This window comes from Strix uralensis, chromosome 25 (genome assembly GCF_047716275.1).
Source record: "Strix uralensis isolate ZFMK-TIS-50842 chromosome 25, bStrUra1, whole genome shotgun sequence".
NCBI classification, from domain to species: domain Eukaryota; kingdom Metazoa; phylum Chordata; class Aves; order Strigiformes; family Strigidae; genus Strix; species Strix uralensis.
In genome coordinates this window covers 3,876,614-3,895,894 of record NC_133996.1, presented here as the reverse complement: position 1 = coordinate 3,895,894, position 19,281 = coordinate 3,876,614, and the positions used below count along the sequence as shown (strand labels likewise).

At 56.8% G+C, this 19,281-nt stretch overlaps 1 protein-coding gene across 1 annotated transcript; it reads right to left on the bottom strand.

Annotated features, from left to right (window-relative positions):
* Positions 1-3,266: 3,266 nt before the first annotated feature.
* On the bottom strand, positions 3,267-14,368 carry OPRD1 (opioid receptor delta 1). The gene is made up of 3 exons (XM_074894502.1): positions 14,030-14,368; positions 7,996-8,345; positions 3,267-7,288 (listed from the first exon to the last, which is right to left on the bottom strand). The coding sequence occupies exons 1-3, from the start codon at positions 14,257-14,259 to the stop codon at positions 6,756-6,758; spliced, it is 1,113 nt and encodes a 370-aa protein (XP_074750603.1). The 5' UTR covers positions 14,260-14,368; the 3' UTR covers positions 3,267-6,755.
* Positions 14,369-19,281: the final 4,913 nt, after the last annotated feature.

Genomic DNA, 19,281 nt, shown 5'->3' with positions numbered 1-19,281 from the left:
TCTCTCAGCATCAGCTCGGCGCAGCTCTTCCTGATTCCTCCTTCTCAGTCCCACCGTTGGACAGGGAAGAGTTTCATGATGCAAAACTGAACCAAGAAAAGCCGGTGCAAGGGGCCAAGCTGGTACCTGGGGAGGCTTTTCCCCGGAGAGCCTGGCCCGGTTGCTCTGGTTGCACCAAGAAGCTCCTGTCCCTCTGGACCGGGATGTCCCCATCAGGGTGCAGCACCTTCGGGCACACAGCAGAAGGCCAGGAGGATGGAGAGGATTCCTCCTCCCTTTTGCCAAGTGGGATTTTCCTTCTTTCCTCAGCTGTCAAAAGCCTCCTGCCCAGTCATCCCCTATCACCTTGGCCTCTCGCAGTGGCCGGGCTCTGCTTCCTGAGCGCAGCTGATAAACTCTGAGAGGAAACACCTGCCCGGCATCTTGGCCAAGGGCTGGTTTGTCCCTTCTGGGTAACACCCACTCTGGGGCAGGGACACGCTTATGGAGGGGCTGGCTCATGCTGGTCCTGCCCAACCTCCCAGGAATCCCTCTCCCAGTGCTCCCAGTAACTCCCCATCCCCTTAGCATGGGCAGATTTTTGCATCCGTCCCCCAGGTTTGGGCAATTTCTTGCAGCACAAGCAGCACTTGGCTGGTGGCACCATCCTGCATGGTCCCCACAGGGCCAGATCCTGCCCTCCTCCATCTGCAGCTGGGGACAAAACTCCAATCGTTCCCAAATGGGATGGAATCGTTTCCATCCACCCGTTATCGAGGAGCTGGTCGTGCTGCTGGAAAGGGGGAAACATTCCCTCGTGACTAGGGAGCCTGTTGGTATTTTCAAGAAAGAGGGGAAAAAAGGGCTAGGGAGAACAATAGAGTTTAAAATATTCGGAGCTGATGAATCAGCTGACGTTGTCTTGGGAGCCAGAGTGACACTTCAATGGGAAGTTGCTGGAAATTGGGGGAAGGATGAGCCCCCGCGCCGGGGGGAGAGAGTGGGCGAAGGAAAACAGCTTAATTGAGAAAAGGGAAACGTCTCATTAATGAGCTTTTGCGCCGGCAGAGGGAGGCGGTGGTGTTTTGGGGCTGAGGAGGAGGAATTTGGGTCCTGTGGTGGGGTTTGGGGGGGACCTCTGGCTGTGCCAGGGTCTGACCTCGGTGCACAGCAGAGGTTTTCCACCGCTGGCACAGCCAGACCTTCTCTCGCTGCCGGAGGGTCCCCGCACCCCCGGTCCCGCACCCCCGGTCACCATCTGTTGCTATTCAAAGTGCTTTTAATTTACAGACAAAAGATGGGAACGTGGGATTTGGGGCTTTTAGCATCCTGGAGGATGAGCTCTGGTGTTGCGAGGCTCTTTTGTCTCCGGAATAAAAGCACCTTGTGTGTTGTTTGAACAATGGGTGGGGTTTTAGTTTTCTTGGTTTTTAACATGTTTTTCGGATGCAAAAAAAAAATCCACCTATGCAACGCTGATGCAGGATCTGCTGGGAGAGAATTGCGTCTTCAAGAGGGTTTGGGGGATACTGAATTGGTTTCTTGTCCTCCTTTTCCTGCCTCAAAGAGGAAACGAGCTTTAATTATTGCCAAGTTGCCTGGTGGCAGGGCCGTGTGGTTTTCCCTGGGAGCCGGCTAATTAAACAGGCTGCTGCAGCGTGTCGGGTCGTGCGGGTCTTTAATGATGGGTCTGCAAGCGAAGGAGAGAGTTTGGTCATTGCACCGGGCGGTCTCAGCTCCCTGAGTCCTGGCATTAAGGCCGGGAACCTCACCAGTATATCCCAGTACAACCGGGGTGTGCAATGGTCTGGTGTGGCTCCTGGTAGAGAAGCGTGTTGGGTCTCCAGGGGACGGGAATTGGGTTCAAATAGTGATGTGTGGAGCTCTCTGCCCCCTCCCAAAACTGCTGAAGTCCTGGTTCATCTCCTTTAATGGTTCAAAAATAGGGAAAACTTCTCTCCCAGCTCGGGACATCGCTCTGGAGCTGGGGAACAGGAGTCCGGCTCCTTCCCTGCATGGAGGAGCCCCAGTGCTCCCCTGGGCCACCAACCACCCCCCCCATGACCAGTCCCTGAGCGCTGCACGTTCCTCCCAGTTCCACTCGCACTGGGGAAAAAACAGCACAGGTTGAGCAGAAATTGTAACTATGAAAGGAAGGGGGAAAAAAAAAAAAAGAGTCCGAGTAATTATTTGTAGTGGTGGGGTTTTTTTCTTTTTAAATGATGAATTGCAAGTCAAGAAGCGTCTCTTCAGGGCTGAGAGCCTGAATCCAGCCCGGGCTGCTCCAGAGCAAGGGTGGTGGGAGATATCGCCCGCGTCCTCGCCAGGAAAGCCGGATTTACTCATTTCCATATGCATAATAATGCAATTAGAAAGTCAGCCTAAACCTGCGGTGCAGACAAAGAAACAGGCGGCTTCATAATTAATCACACGTGTAAGAATAAAGCCTGTTACATTAGGTTCATTATTTGGTGGATTAATTTAAAAAAAAAAAAAAAAAAAAAGAACATTTTCTGCAGTAGCAAAATGTGTTATTAGACTGCAAAGACGGTCCCTGGAAATAGCTTGTGGGTGCGTGGCAGCTCCCGTGTGCCGGCACACGTTGCTGCATTATTCACTGGGCTGGATGCTGGTTTAACTGGGCTGTGAAATTGCTGGAGTCGGTGCCTGGATTCATTTTCTGAGGGCGCTGGGTGGTGGAGAAGGGTCTGGGAAGCAGCTTTGGAGTGGTGCTGGAGCAGCAATGCCCCTGCTAGAAACCACCCCCAAGGCTGGAAATCTGGTTTTTTGCATCCACCCGGTGCTTTTTATGCTTTTCCCATTCTTTGGGAACTCATAAAACACTTCACAAATGGATACGGCAGAAGTGATAAATACTTTAAAATCCAAAGTCTCATTAAACAAGAGCAGAGTTACAGGCTCCAACACCCCTTTCCATTGCATTTCCACTAAATCCTCATTTGCATTTAAATTACAAACGTAATTTGGGCCGGAGTTTGAGCTGCTGGGCTATTAAAATAAAACTGTATCTTGATGACCGGCAGCAGAGGGATGCCTCGAACACCACCGGTGCGTTGAAAAGGCTTTTGGTTACCAGGGCTTGCAAAATACCCTCAGCTAAAGGGGCTCGGGGTTCCACGAAGGTGGGTTTTTCCCAGTACGGGAGAGTTTTTACAACTTGAATCTAGAGGTAGCCCCTCTCCCATCACTCCCCAGAACACCACCCTGAGCCGGACCCCGCTCATTTTCATGACTGAGAGTCAAAGGAGAGCTGGAAACTGCTTGCTATCTCTTATTTTATTTTATTTATTTTTTTTTAGAAAGCGTGGTTCCTATACAGAAATGCTGCTGAAAGCCCAAAATCGTGAGGGCTGGAGCTGGAAATAGTGACAGAAGCATTTGGCGAGATCCCAGTTGGTGCTGCAAACAGGTTCAGCAGGAGCCTGAGCTCCACCACACACCGAGTAGTGGGGGGCTGCTATAGCGGGGGGGTGGGACGGGGTGGCCTGAGCTATAGACAGAGGGATATACAGAGCTATATATATATAAAAAAAATACACAGAGAGTGCCCTCGAGCATCCCAGCCGCCGCATGGCTCTGCATGGGCAGATACAAGCTCCCAGCGGTGTTTCCCCGGGTCAGGATTTGACCCCAAACGAGGGGCTGGTGGAGCTGGTTTTCGAGTGGGTGCCATTGCGGGGAGAAACTGGATCAGCCCTGGGGTGCCTGCTGGGGTGCTGCTGGAACAGGCAGGCGGGTGACGCTCTAGGTCCGTGTTATCGCAAGGGCTGCAGTGAGGCGTTTGCCATCAGTCCTGTGTTTCCCAGGAATATTCTTTTTTTTTTTTTTTTATTCAGCAAAACCTAAGCTAAGAAAAGTCACGATCTTCATTGTGTCCTGGCCGCTGAGCTCTGCCCAAGCGTGGCTGCATTTAAAAAATAATGACTTGAAGCCTTTTAACCCGCTTTAAGGCCGTGGCAGGCACATCTCCCAGCAGGCTGGGAATTTGGCAGGGCTCCCCCAGATAGAAAGATCCCGTGGGGATGGGAAATGGAGTGGCTGAGCTTTGGGGGGTGGCCGAGCTGCTCACGGAGTTCCAAGCCAACCCGCAGTCCCCGGCCCTCGTGGCTCAGTCCTCCCCAACACGACAGTGTGTCCTCACAGGGGCTGCACTGGGGCAGCAATGCCCCTTCCACGGATAATGGGGTTCACCTCCCCTGTGTCCCCCAGTTGCTTCGCTGTGGTCTCAGCAGCCACTGCTGCTGCAGTTGGAAACGCTGCTCCCCTTCGTGCCTTTACCAGCCTCGGTCACGGGTTGGTATTTCTAGGGGACACTGAGGCACTGGCTAAGGTGGGTTAAAGAGATAAAGGACTTTGAATCATCACATTTTTTGGGGGTACCCCCCCAATCGAGATATCAAGCCAGAATTCAGCTTCATGCTGAAGCCTGGAGTGAAACCCAAGACGTCCTGGTCCACAGCGTGGGACATCCCAGCCCTGCAGGGACATCCAGCCCTGTTGGGACATCCCACCCTTGCCAAGACCTCACCATGAAGCAGCTCCAAACCAAGAGCCTTTCCCACCACACGCTGCTGAGGGTGTTGCCCGCAGGGTGGGTGGAGGTGAAGAGCTGAAGGGTGGTCTCCAACTCCTTCTGGACACTTTAGTCTCCGTTCTCATGGAGCTGAAGCTCAGCCTGCTGGGACCCTGGGGGTTTTCCTCCCCTAACTCCTGCCCCGGAGCCGATCCTGCTCTCCCTCCCATACCCAGTGTTCCATGATCAGCCAGGCTTGCGGGGGCAGGGGACAAGGAGACCAAGCGTGGTTCTGCCGGTGGTCCAGGACTCCATCTGTCCCTGCAAAGGGATCCTGAGGAGCCCTGGGTGGGAGCTAATATCTGTGCTGATGCAACACTGAGCAAGAGGCTTTTGCTCGGGGTGGGAGGGTCACAGCGCAGGCAGGCGAGGAGGATCACTTGCGCGCTTCGATGGCGATTGATTGGAGATCCGAATGGGCAATTTCACCCTTTTTGGTTCCTTTGAAAAAGAAATTTGTTTTGGCTGCCTCCTCCGCTCTGCCTTCCTAACCAGGAGGCTGTAATTTCCACAGGCTCCGGAGAAAGGTAGGGCTGGTAAGGAGAGGTAATGGCCTTTATTAGGCTAAATTGATGCAACTGGAAAAACCAGAGATGCAGCCCAGGCTCTCCATCCAGCCCACGAGCCCCAGGTGCACCCAGGCGCTCGCCTGCTTCCTCCAGCTGCATCAATTTGTCCACTAAATGCTATTACCGCTCCCTCCGAGCCTCCTCCTCCGGCCGTCTGACCTCCCGGACACAGCTGCGGTGGTGGGAAGGTGAGAGGAAGGAAAAGTCGTGGCTCCCAGACGCTGCTCGCAGCCAGCATGGGGCTGGCAGGGGGGATTCAGGGAGCGGAAGGCTGGGAGGATCCATCGGTCATCGTTTAGCAGCAGCTAATGTGGTCCAGAGCTCCCTGGCCAGTGGTTCCTCCAGGATGTGCTGCCGTCGAGCTTGGCCACCTCTTTGGATGCTCCATCCAGATGAGTGCTGAGCATGAAATCCTAAAATCGCTGCCTCCTGTGGGCTGTGGGTCCTTTCTCAGTGCTTGCATGATCTCTGTTCCTGCTTGGGCAATTATGAATTTATTATTATTTTCCCCATCTTCTACTAAAAAAAAAAAAAAATTCCTATTCTTTTTGGCTTTGCTAAAGGACATCTGGGCAGTGCTGTTGCTCACCCTTCACCCAACGGGCAGGGCAGGGAGAGTCCTCGCAGCGCCGCCCGTTAGTCCATCCTCCATTGCTTTAGCACTGTGAGAAACTCCTCAAGTCCTCACAAACTGCTCCCTTAATGAGATCTTTCTCAGGCTTAATGTCTTTGGAGGCAGATGGGTGAGGAGCGGTTCCCCATCACCCTGATGGATGCTGGGCCAGGAGAATCAGGCATCGGCATGTGGACACAGGGTGAGCTTGGGACATTCCCTGCTCCGTCCCCAACCCGTCCCCTGGCCCTCGCAGCATCACATCCATGTCTAGGGCTGCCCTGGCTGAAGTCAGAGGTCTCTAAATAACACAGTAATGACATTAACAGTAGGAAGTTGTCCTCCAGGGGCAGCCCTGGCTTGAAGGACTCCAGTCAAATTTGTACTATGGATCTGGAGCTCTTTGATAACAGTGTCTCTGAAGCGGTGTTGTTTTCTCTTCCCATCTCTGGCTGTTTTTTGGACACAGCTCAGAGGGGGATGGAGTGAGGCCCCATGACGTGGCATCACCATCCAGCGTGGTCCCCTTCTGCCACCTGACACGGGAGGGTTTCCCCTCTCGCCATGGGCTGCAGTGCCACCTTGGCCTGCACAGGAGGAGAAGCACGTGGGCGTTGCAGTTCTGGTGTCCCAGGATGGTTGGGCTTTGCCGGTTGCTGTGTGTTGGAGGGCGAGAGCCCTGGCCGGGGGAAAGGGGCTGCCAGCTCTTCCCAGCCATGGTGGGAGCAGCAGCAGAGCTGCTTTGCCCAGGTTGCCTCTTGTTTTGGTTCTCTCCCTACGTTGCCTGGTGAGTCCTGATTCCCCCATCCCTGGTTCTCCAGGATGAAAAAAGTCTTTGCAATCACTTGCTGTCAGTCTGAACATAAACCCAGCGGCGTTATCGAGCAGCACCCGGGCCACCGCTCTGCTAGAGCTCTGTGGTGGTGACCTGGGTCACTTCTGAACGTGGGTCGTCCCCTCCGTGGCCCTGGCAGCCCCGCTGGAGGCTGCCCACATCTAGTCATGCCGGCTTGTTGCGGGCTTCGGAAGGGGTGCAGGTGGAGACACGTTCCCGCGTGGTGTTTCTGGCGCGGGAGAAGCTGTTCTGGTCCACGCGGGCTCGGAAAGGCAGGCAAAACTCTCGGAAACACCTCTTGAAATTTTCATCCAGGAAAGCATAAAGGACAGGGTTGAGGCTGCTGTTGGTATAACCCAGGGCGATGCAGAAATGCAGGCTGGCCACCACGTAGGGGTTCTTCTTATCTATGTCCACCAGCGTCCAGACGATGACAAAGATGTGGATGGGCGTCCAGCAGATGATGAAGGCTGCCACCACCACCAGCACCATGCGCGTGATGCGCCGCAGGTTGCGGTCTTTCTCCTTGGAGCCCGAGAGGAGGCGGACGCTCTTCAGGCGAAGGATCATCAGCCCGTAGCAGATGGTGATGACCAAGATGGGGACCATGAAGGCGAAGATGAAGACGCAGATCTTGGTCACGGTGTCCCAGTAGATGGGAGGATCGGGAAACTGGAGCGTGCACAGCACCATCCCATCTGTGGGAGAGAAGATGATCAAAGAGGGAGCCGGTGGAGTGTCTGCTATGGATACTGTCTGCTTTCTGCTCGGTCGTGGCTGGGCATGTCCACGCTCGTTAAAAACACAAGGAGATGCATGCCCATCTGCCAGCTCTTTGCAGAGATTGCCCAGGAGCTTTGTGCCACCAGCCCCCCTTGCCCACAGGGTGCCAAGGGGATGTAGTGGGTGCAATGACCCAGTGACCCCTGCAGAGCCTCCTGGGCCATCCCTGTGCTGTCTCCTCCCAACCCCTGTGGTGGACACGTCACCTTCCACTGAAACCTGTCCACTTCCTCAAGACACCCAGAGCTTTCGTAGCAGCCAAGGGCTGGTGTCCTCACACAGGACCTGTGGATCTTAGAGTAGGCCAGCTGGGGACTTTGCAATGGCACTGGGGGTGTTTTTAGGCACCTGATTTGCACCCCAGGAGCTGGGGAGAGGCACTGATTAGACTGGAGATGGGGAAGGGGGAGGACAATTTCTGGGACAGTTTCCAACCTCTGCAGCCATGATGGAAAATAACACCGTGATGATTTTTCCATGGCAGCGCATGCTTACAGTCCCATGGAGGGGTGCCCATCACTGAGCTCAAACCTGCTACAGGACCAGGTGCCTTGGGTTTGCCAGGTCACCCTGAGGATGGACAGATGGGACAGGAGGAGACCTTTCCCCAGAAGCTACTTGCCTTTTGACTTGGTGACCGCCATGGCCATGATGGGCACTCCAATGAGGGAGGAGAGCACCCAGATGCAGACATTGATGACCTTGGCCTTGGCTGGTGTGCGGAAGTCCAGGGCCTTGACCGGGTGGCACACAGCGACGTAGCGGTCCACGCTCATCATGGTGAGGGTGAAGATACTGGTGAACATGTTGTAGTAGTCAATGGAGAGCACGACTTTGCAGAGCAGCTCCCCGAAGGGCCAGGTCTCCATCAGATACTTGGCGCTCTGGAAGGGCAGCGTGCTGGTGGCCAGCGCGTCAGCCAGCGCCAGGTTGAAGATGTAGATGTTGGTGGCTGTCTTCATCTTGGTGTACCTGGAGATGGCAGACAAGGGAGCCGTTACCGGTGGTCAGGGCTGGCTCACCATGCCCAAGTACGTGTGTGCACACTCAATATGAGGAGGGGGGGGCACAGCCTGGCTTTTCCCAGCTGCTCGCAAGGTGCCATCACCCTTGGTGGGCAAAGGCACATGCTTGTGACGTGACCTTCTGCAGCACCTTTCCAGCTGGACCAGGGAACACATTGAGAAAGTACTTGTGTTTGTGCATGGTTTTAGCGTGTGTTGAAGTCCTGGTGGCTGAGCACGGGGTTGTGCTCACACGTGCTGAGCTGGGATCTTATCAAGCACCTGCAGAACACGGCTTGGACCCTGCCGAAGCGGTTATCCCTTACCTGACCAGGGAGGTGACACCCATTCCCATGCCTGCCTTTATTCAAAGGAAATCTGAAGAAATTTTCAGAGAAGTCACTTCTCCAATTAAATCAATTTACCCCATTTCCCTGAATCTGTTGCACAATGTCCTTTACCTCCCGAAACCTCCTTTATCTGATTTTCCACCCAGTAAATCGTGATTATCTAGCTTGCTTCCCTGTCGACTTTACTTGCAGAAATTGGATCGATTAGCCCCGGAAACAGGCCATCTGGAAGCAGCCCAATTAGCCAAGCTAGAGCTCCAGAGCCTTTGGGGAAGCCTGGCTGCCTGGGCCACCACACGTGGCTCAGGGGCACGGTGCCGCTTCCCCCAGGGAAGGCGAGGGCTGCAGCCCCCCCCCCCGTGGCTGGCATGCCAGCTCTGATCCTTGTCACATCACTGTTAAGAGAAACGCCCTGTCCCGAGTGCCAAAACCCTTCCTGAAGGGATGGGGCACAGTTTTGGTGGGTGCCAGGGCTGGCGTGGATGGGTGCGTGTCCTCGGAGCAGCCAGCCCTGCACGCGGTGCTCAAGGTGATGCTGTGAGTGACGCGGTTGGTTTGAAATGGATGCACGTCCCTGCTGCCGGGGGGGGCTGTTGGGGGTCCCCAAAGGGCAACAGGTTGGGGTTAGGTCTGGGTGGGTCTGCAGCAGCCCCCAGCTGTTTGCTAGGCTGAGGTCGGGGCTACACCAGCAGCTCAAACCCTTCCCTTGCGCTCCCTTCTAGCAAGTCCCTGCTGCTCAGAGCATCCTCCACAGCCCTGAAATCGTTTATATGCACCCTAATTAATTAACAAAATTATTATAAACCTGCCCACAGTTCCCATAGCACCCCCAGGGGGTGGGTTGGCCCTACACAGCGCAGGGCTGAATTTGGTCCTGGTGCATGGGGGGAGACAACCTCTTGGTTGCCGGCTGAAAAGATAATTAGCATAGTTCATAGAAGAACCCCGTCGTGTGAGGGGGGTACAAGGAGTAAATTGGGGTGAGGGGAGTGAATATCTCCCATCTCAGATGGTTGTTGCTCTGCTGGAGACCAGGAGAGCGGGTTGGTGTAGGAAACAGACTCCTGGGCCAGATGGTAATATCAATTCCCTTCACTTTATCCTTTTCTCTGGCTCAGCAGGGTCAGGAGGGGACAGAGACCCACTGACTTACGCTGTCGATACAACTGGGAGAGGGAGGCTGCAAAAACCGTTTCCCTCTGGGAGAAAATAGCAGCTCAGACCGGCACCCAGCTCCAACAGCATTCCCATCTCAATCGCCTTGGCTGGAAATGGCAGCCCCTTGCCCAAGGGTGGAAATATTTGAGTTGAACTTTTTTTTTTTTTTATTTTAAATATGGCATAAAAAAAATGTCTTTTCCTTGAAAAGCCCTTTTCAGTTCTCTTTAGTGTTATTTTCCAAGCTCTTTTGCTAATGCATCTCTCAGAAAAGTTTCATTTCAGGTTAAACAAAAAGCTGAGAATTTGTGTTATTGTCAGGTTTTGCCTCACCTTGACGAAAAAATAGTCATTTCAGGTAGATTCACAAGTCTTTGATCTCTGCTTTTCGAATAAAGTGGAAAAAATGAGTTATTCACGCCATGCTCTGCCAGGCACGCTTGGCCATGCTGGGTAAACGCTTCCCCAACCCCCTGCCCCATGTGCTGGGGGTGGGGGGCCGGGGCTGTAGCCCCCTCCCCGCGCAGGATGGGGCTGTGCTGGTGAGGGCAAAGCAGCGATGGGGGAGACTGGGATGATGGGGATGACAATTTAGCCCCCGGAGCTGTGGTTTTGGGGCAGGATTCAGCCTCCTCCAGGATCGGGCTGAGGGTCAAACCCACTGTACAGGGTGGGGGGGTCCATCCTGGTGATGCCCCCTGAGCTGCAAACGAAGCCGCTGCTCCAGGAAAGAGGTTTATCACCCGCAGCAGAGCCAACCGGCCGCTTCTGCTGATGGAGCTCCCCGGGCTGCCAAACCTCATCGCAATTAAGCGTGTGCCTTGATTGGGAAGTTACGCACTTGAACGAAACAATCTGGAAGGTGTTGACGGAGAGATGAGGCTGGAGGGGGTGGAACGAGCGCAGGGCGATGCCAGCACCCAGACTCCCAGCTAGGGACCCCTTAGCTCTCCAAACCTCTTGGAAAATAAGTGAAAGAAACCACTTGCAAAACTCCTGCAGCTGCTAAAAGCCACCGCCTTAAAGAGCCTGGCTTAACAAATCCTGCGCCCAGCAAAGGGATGCCCTTGCAGCCTGTGCGGGAGCTGGCGGGGGGCTGATGGGCTCTGCGGGGACGTGGCCACTCGCAAGCCTGAGCTCGTAGCTGCAAATTGCTTCCAGGGGTATTTTTAAAAGCGCCTGACAATGCAGTGGTGATTGCGGTGCCAGTCGCCGTCAGAACTGGCGGAGGGTGCTGGGGAGGCTGAGCTGCCTCTGGGTGCTTTGGGTTTTGGCTGTGCTCAGCTCTCTGGGGTGCTGGGTGCCCATTCGGGGAGCTCAGCTGGGGGCTGTGGAGCAGGGTCCTGCCTGTACCTGCTCCCTGGCACGCACAGGCTCTGCAGCATCCTCAGCGCCACATCCCTGGGGACCCCGAGGTCCCTGAGCCCCACAGGATGTGCATCTTGCCCGGGTCCCAAGGGCAGTAGGAGGTGACACCAGGACGTGTCCCCAGGGCCACAAGGCAAATGCCCCAGCATCTCCCCAGCAGCAAGGTCTGAGCTTGAGCTGATCCCATTTCACAGCTCTACCCTGCGTGGACACAGGTTTCCCCTGTGGAGCCTACCTAGTCCCGGCCTAAACCCTGCCAATGCGGAGACCTGTGAAACTCCCGGCTGGTTCAGCCACGCGAGCACGTGCTGGGTCTGGGTGTCCGCAGCCCCTCCTGTCCCAGTTTATTCATTCCTTGGGAGATGTGTTTAATTCCAGCATCAGCTGGTGGGCCGGAAAACGGGGGGGGGGGGGCTAGAAACCACGGTGATGGGATCTGTGGAGGCTTCCTAAAGCACGGCTAACATCAGGGTACTTAGTGAGTTAAACAGGGAGCATGTTGTTTGCACATTAAAGCTTTCTCTTTAAAATGCCTTCCCTCCTCTCACAGAGCAGAACCAGCTGGAGGGGGTCTAATAACACTCATCCTTCACCGTGACACCGTACGTGGCGTATGTCTCTGCAACAATTACCTTGATTTGCTTTTTCAGTCTAGGGCTGATTTATTAAAGCTGCTTCGAGTCGATGAAAAATCCCATCCGATGTCGGGTAGGGGCAGCAAGTGACACCCCCATCCTGCTCCCCATCCCTCGCATGGTTAAAAATACACAGCAGAGCCACCCAAAAACCAGGGAGCAAGGCGCAAGGGTGATGGGCAGCCCGGCGTGGCTCGTGGGCACGTTTCAGGCTCGTTTCCTTCCCTGTGGTGAGTCACCACATTTATTTCATGCGCAGGCAGTGCCGGGCCGTGCTGACCTCCTGTAACGATCACTATGGACTGAAAGTGCTGCGAGGGCGGAATGGAAATGGTTAAAAATAGGGATTTGGGGGGGTTGCTTAAATCCGGCCACAAACTCTGGGGTTTTGGCCCTGACTGGGGTTACAGCATCCCCTGGGGTGATGGGAATTGGGATTAACCCCATGAATCCTGGGCTCTCCAGGTCCCTGGCGTGGGAGGGGGTGCCGTGAAGCCCAGGCACCCAACCAGACCTCTGCTCCCTCCTGCCAGGCTGGGGGGTGGTGAAGTCCCTGCGCCGTCGCCAACAGCGGTGTGATGGCGAGCACGGCTCCTCCCTCCATTGCCAGCAGGGTCTGGGGGCCATGGAGGGTTCTGCCAGCCCCCACCACCGGCAGTGGTCCTGTGGCCTGCAAGACGCGGCTTTCTTGTCCCGATTAACAGCCTTGGCCATGTCAACCCATCTTACCCAGCCAGGGCCAACCAGCGTCTCGGACAAAGGGGCTGTTCGATGGGCAGGAAATTTTGCACCCTGGCACAAGCGCCGGGCTGGGTACAGCAGCGTCTCACCGTGCTCTGTCTACTGAAGAGGGGAGTGTTGGGGCCCTGTTGCTTGTCCTGGGGTGCAGACCCCCAGCAGACCCCCTCCCTGCCCAGGGAAAGCCTCAGCAGAGGCGCCTCCAAGGTCCTGCCCTGGCGTCTGTTTTCCCGCTGCGATGCCGGATGGAGCCAAAGTGGGGTTCAGGGTCCCCCAGGACATGAGCTGGTGTTGGGGGGGCCGGGGGGCAGCTCGGCCGTGGTGCGAGCTGGGGCTGGGCGATGCGGCTCCTGCTCTTTGTTAGAGAAAAGCAGGAGTCGGGTGGATGCGGGAGGTGCCAACGGCACCAACACGAGCTCGTGTGGAGCCGGGAACAGGCACCTCGGGCCCCAGCGACGGAGTGGGGTGGGTCCCAGTGGGACCCCCCCGCCCCTCTCCCCTGGCTGGGGGGACTCGGGACCCTCCCTGTGAGCAGGGCAGCTCTGAGCGGTGACATTTGTGTGTTGGAAATAAAACACCCCACCAGGCTCTCGCCTCTCCCAAACCAGCCCTGCGGCTCCTCTTCGCCCATTCCCCGCGCCGGGGCGAGGCTGGGGGGGTCGGGGTGTGTCCCCCAGCTTCTCCCCCAAACACCAGTTCCCGGGGACCCCCCGTGCTGCTCCAGGCACACGCAGTCTTTGCTTTTTCCTCTCACACAGCATCTGGACACCCCCCCCCATGTGTGTGCTCGCGCACACGCCGTTCACGCTCACATCACACCCATCAGGTACACCCGGCTCGGTGCTGCCGGCTCACAAGCGCCCGGTGCACACCCACCCTCGCTCCTGCTGCTGCCTCACACCCAGCACACACTCACACCCAGTGCACACCTATTTCAGCTGCTGGCTCACACCCGGTCCTGGGGCACACTCGCTCCTGCTGCTGTCTCGCACGTGGGACACACTCACTCCTGATGCACACTCGCCCCTGGTGTACACTCGCTCCTGCTGCTGTCTCACCCTTTGTGCACACTCGCCCCTTGGGCACACTCACCCCCGGTGCACACCCAATCCTGGTGCACATCCAATCCTGGTGCACACTCACGCCCAGTGCACACCCAATCCTGGGCCACACTCGCTCCTGCCGCCGTCTTGCACCTGCACATGGTGCACACTCACCCCCGGTGCACCCTGGCTGCGGCTGCCATCTCACAAGTGATTCACGCTCCCCCCAGGTGCACGCTCATCCCCCCCCCGCACGCTCCCCTCTCACCCCCGCTCCCCCCCAGCCCTCCCCACTCCCCCTCGCTCGCACTTTTCGCACCCTCCCGGGCGCAGGGTGCGGCCGGGACACCCCGCTCTCACCTGACGATGCCGTACATGACCAGGACGTTGCCCAGCAGCCCCACCACGCACACCACGGAGTAGAGCGCGGTGATGACGATGGCGATGAGGATGGAGGTGGCGTTCTTGGCCCGCTGCGGCCCCGTGTCGTTGGCCCCGTGGCCGGGCAGGGGAGCCCAGGCGCTGCCGTTGCCCCAGGCGGTACCGGCAGCCGTGGGCAGCTCCGTGGGCAGTTCCGTGGGCAGCTCCATGGCCCGCGGGCGGCCGTGGCCCCGCCGTGGCTGCCGGGAGCATCCGAGCGCCGCGGGTTCGAGCCCCGCTCCCGGCCAGCGCCGCCGCCGCCTCCCGCACCCCCGCGGCGGCCGGGGACGCTTTATAAACGCGGCGTGTCCCCCCCCCGCGCCACGTGGGGCCGGGGGCGGCCCTGCCCGCCCGCCTGCCCCCACCCCTGCCTGCCTCCCACCTCCAGCCAGCAGTTCCCTGCCTTCCCTTCCCAGCTCCCTGCCTGCACCCCCTCCCGTCCCTGTCTGCTCCCCCCGCTCCCTGCCTGCTATACCCCCCCCTCCCTATCTGTCCCCCATCTCCCTGCCCGCCTTTCTCCCCCCACGTCCCTGCCTTCCCAGCCCCTGCCTGACACCCCCCCCGCAATCCCTGCCTCCTTTCCCACCACCCAGGTCTCTACCTGCAACACACCCCCCGCTCCCCATCCCTGCCTCTCCCCCATCCCTGCCTGCCTTCCCCGCCCTAATCCCTGTCTGTCCCCCCTCCCCGGTCCCTGCCTGCCCCCCATCCCTGCCTGCCTCCCTCCCCCGGAGCCGGCGAGGGCTGTAGGGGCGGCCCCCAGCATCCCGGGGGGGGGGCTGGGCTTGAGGAGGGGGGGTGCGATGTATCTCGGCGCTATGGCTGTTTCAGGTTTTCTTTGTCTGGAAGAAGGGGGGGACAAACAGCTTCCTTGTCCCCAAATCAAAGGTGGGGTCTCTTCGATCCCCCCCCTCCCCCTCCTCCTCTTCCCCTATGTGCTGTGGGGTGAGGGGTTTGGGGGGTGCTGGATGGATTTGGGGGGTGCTGAGGAGGTTTGGGGGGATGTTGCAGGGAGATTGGGGAGGGATGCTGTGGGGTGGGGGCTTGGGGGAGGGAATTGGAGGGCTGATGTAGGTTGGAGGGCTTTGGAGGGATGCTGGGGGAGGAGATTTGGTGGGGCGGGGGGTCTGGGGGGCTGCTGTGGGGTGAGGGGTTTGGGGGGATGCTGAAGAGGGACTTGGGTAGCAGTGCTGGGGGGCTTATGAAGGCTGCTGGGGGGGGATAAGGAGGGATGCTGCTGCAGGGAGAGGGATTTAGGGGGATGCTGCAGGGTGGGGGTGCAAACACAGACCCATCAGCACCGCCTGCTCAGCAGAGCTGGGCTTGGTGGGATGCTGAGGGTCACCCTCCCCTTGCCAAGGATGCTTACCGTCCTTGGGGCAGGACCCCCCCTCCTCTGGCAGGTCCCCCCTTTCAGGGTCTGCAAAGCAGAGAGGCAGGAGCCTTATTTTTCAGAAGACCACAGCAGGGGCTGTGGGAACCCATATTTGGGGTGCCTCCATCACCTCTTCGCTTTGGGGATGGATTCATTCATTGCCCTGTGCCCCCGGGACAGAGCTGACTCGGCCAGGGAGGACGGTTTACTGCAATTTTGGGTGCTTTTGGCTCAGGAGGGACAGAGCAGGGGACATAGGGCTTGGAGCAAAGGCCAGCAGCTGGTTCAACCCTGGAGATGGAGTTTTCAGTCTGCGTAGTGCTCTGCCAGCACAAAACTCCTGCAGTGTCAAAGCATCCAGATATTTCATCAAGAGCCTCATCAAAATGCTTAGGAGGGAATTAAGAGCTTTTCATTCATCTGATGGTTCTATATGGTAAACAGGTCCTTGGCCACTGACTGAGGAGGCAGCAACGACGTGTGGTGGGTTTCTGCCCTCACGGAGTGAGGGTTTGGGTGGCAGTGGTCCCGGCGGGCTGGTGGGATGGGTGTGGGCAGGAACTGGGAGCACAGGGATGGCTTTAATGTGCTGTATCTGCCTTGGGTCCTGCACTTTGCATCCTCATACAATGCATCAGCCTCTCTGGAGGGTGTTTCCACTCCTGTGATGGTTTTGCAAGGAGGCACAGAAAGCCCAGGCGGGGCAGAGGGCTCCATCCTGCACGTGCGGGTCCTCCAGGACATGGGGTTTAAACACCTTCCTGGGGTGAAAACAACCTCCCAGGCCCAGAGTAAGGTGGCAAGTCTCTGCTGTGCACAGCTCTGACGCAGTCTGGCTGCTGATCGCTCCCGGCGGGAGGGAAACGTCAGGTCAGGGAGTGCAAAATAGCTTTTAGCGTGGCTGAGGAGCTCTTTGGAAGGGGGGTCACTCCTTCGCTTGGCTCCCGGCATGGCCGGGGAGCCCACACTGACCCTTTTCCAGGGAGTTATCTGCAAAGGACTAATCATCCTGGCAGGTTCCAGCAAACACGTCCTCTCAGCTCAGCTCTGGCATTTATTTATTTTTTTCAGCTGGAATGTTAAAAATAAACACAGCGGATACATAAAACAAATGGAAAATCTTTAAAGGGCTTTGCTGCTCATCCGCCTGCGCTCGGTTGTTGCTGCTCTGCCTGCCGAGCCAGGCTTCTGCCATGGATGTAGTTTCCAAAATTGAGGAAACTGAGGCAGGGAGGTCACATCAGAGGGGAGAGCATCACCCACTGCGGTTCACGGAGCCCGAGGACCGTGCATGCAGCAGGAGAAGGGAAGCGATGGCTCCCGCAGGTCCTGACCCCCACTGCTGGTGCTGGTTGGTCCCCAGCCAGGAGCGAGGGTGCCCGGGCAGCTGGGACTTCTCTCTGCACCCTGAGTTTTATCGGTGCCACTTTATCTTGGCTCGAGTCCTGCTCTCCTATGGGGATTGCTTCTCTTAGGAAGTCCTCCATGGCATTGCCTTAGCTTTTCTCCTCTCCACCCTGGATAACGGGGGGATGCTGCCTCTCCCATCCCCTCCAAACCGCCCCTGTGCAGAAGAGGAGTTAAATCAAATCGAGGTGGCGAGAGCGATGCTGAGGCTGTCAAAGAGGAAAATTCATGTTGCTCATCTGCCCGGCGAGCTGAGGTCCATCCAGGGAGATTTACAGTCACTGCTGCTGACGGCAGTGTTCTGATTTACTCAGAGGCTGCAGACTCGACAAAGCGTATTTCACCATGGGAAGACCCTCTTCCCCTCTGGAGTTTATTGGTTTTAATTAAAATGGCCATAAAAATAACATGCAGGAGCTATGAATCTGCTCTGGCAGGACTCGAGTCAGAATCCATGGGAATCTCTGGAGGTTAATGGAGGAGGAAATGAGGGGAGATGATTTCTCCCCAAAGATTTTTGGGAACTCAGGAGGACACTGAGCCTCTGGACATGCTGCTCACCTTGTCTTGTCGTGGTCCGAGGCTCCGGCACCGCCGGCAGGGCTGCGTCTTGTGCCAACGACCGCAGGGCCGAGGTGTGAGCCGGGCAGGCAGGTCACCAGGGCAGCTCTGCCAGGGATATAACTCTAACATAAATATAAATATATATAAATATTTATATATTGACATAATTTCCAGTTTGGCAGCCAGCTTGAGTTCTGCCTGTGACAACGCAGGGCTGTGATGCGTAGAGGGGAAGCTACAATTTTTATTCCCCCTCCCCGGTGCTTGACTTCCCTTTTTACCACATTTTTACCCAAAATTTGAAGAAGGAGCAGTGGGGCAGCTGGCCACAATGGTTTTTAGTTGGGCTGAGGGTTGCTTTTGGCAAGACGAGCAGCCCCAGGTGTTGGACGCACGGGCTTTCCCTGGCTTGTATCGAGGCTTGTGTGCCACTTTCTCGCCTCCTGACGCTACACAAGCAGGTTTTTTATTTGGGCAGGGTTTTGCTTTTAAAGCAAATACCACTCAGACCTGGAGCTTAGCATCTGCGATCGATCCTGCGGGGATGGGGACCAACTGAAATGCCACTGTAGGTCCCATCATTGTCCATGACCCTTCCTAATGCCCTGGCATGAACCAGTGCTGGATGCGCCAGGACACACCACGTGTGCAGGCACCTTTTTTCTCCATCCCTTTGCCTGCCACTTGCCTTTGACAAAAGCATTTTGTGGGGCTCTGTCGATGAAGCGCCGCATCCTCAGGTGTTCAAGAAGAGCCAAAATAACCCCGGCATGGCAGAAAATGAATAAACCCCTCAACAAATCCACAGCACCAGAAGTCAAAATCAGATGCTGCTTGGAAAGTTTCCTGAATGTTTCATCTGCTCCCTGCCAAGAGAAGGACTTTATTTGCACGGCTTTGCTCTTGGAGGCAAATGCAACCCCTCCTGCGGGGAAGGAAGGAGCATGGTACTGGGAGACAACGGCTCCTGTCGAGCCCACCAGCCCCTTTCCCTTCTGCTCAGCAAAGCCGTCTGCCCTCGGGGGTGCAAACCCGTCGCGGGGTCTGTGGGCAAAGCCTAAAAATAGCAGGATGCGTAAGAGGAGCTGGGGGGGGATCATCATTCAAGGAGGCAGCTGGGCTAAACGAGGCAGACAGCAACTTGGGCAGAGCAGAGGGAGCTAAAATAGCTCCTTCTGCTGCAGGAGGAGCCTCGAAGCTGAGCCGCTGGGGTTTTCCAGGTCAAAGATGGGAAGATGGAGATGGGATTTAGGCTCCCACAAGGCTGAAAATCCAGGTGGGTGCTGCAGCACCCAGAAAACCAATTGCAAAAAGAGCAGGGTTGTGTTTGCAGCTGGTGGGTGCTGAGGAGGGCTGGTGGGGTGCTCTGTCCTGAAACCCCCCCAAGGATGGACCCTGGCCCATCACCTCCCCGAGTTAGAGAGCAAACGGTCTGTAACCAGCCTGCGGCCTCCCACGGGGGAGCTGCACTGAAAACAAGGCACAAGAAGCAGTGGGGAAGTGCCCAAACGAATCCTCCATGAATAACGAAGCTGCCGGGTCAGGACTGAGTGTGGCTGTGCCCCGGCCACACAACCAGAGCCACAAGGTCCCTGAGGACCCCGGGTCCCATTTGAGCATCCTGGGAAGGGGATGGGTGCTGGGACCAGCACCAGCCTCAGCGAGAGGCAGTGACAAGGTTGTGTGGTGGTGAGAGTGGTTCTGCACGCATGACCTGAACAGGAATCTGTCTGTCCGTCCGTCCGTCCATCCATCCATCCACCCATCCCTCCCCCTGCGTAACGAATATGCCAGGTGGGACTTACCAACCCCACCTGCTCCCCTCCGAGTTGCTGTTACACTTCTT

Bases quoted from the DNA above. Each gene is read 5' to 3' on its own strand.
- OPRD1 (XM_074894502.1), bottom strand. From the start codon at position 14,259: ATGGAGCTGCCCACGGAACTGCCCACGGAGCTGCCCACGGCTGCCGGT. The intron at 8,346-14,029 runs GTGAGAGCGGGG...TGCCATCTCCAG, and splicing joins GTCATGTACGGCATCGTCAG to GTACACCAAGATGAAGACAG. The intron at 7,289-7,995 runs GCAAGTAGCTTC...TCTCTCCCACAG, and splicing joins GGCGGTCACCAAGTCAAAAG to ATGGGATGGTGCTGTGCACG.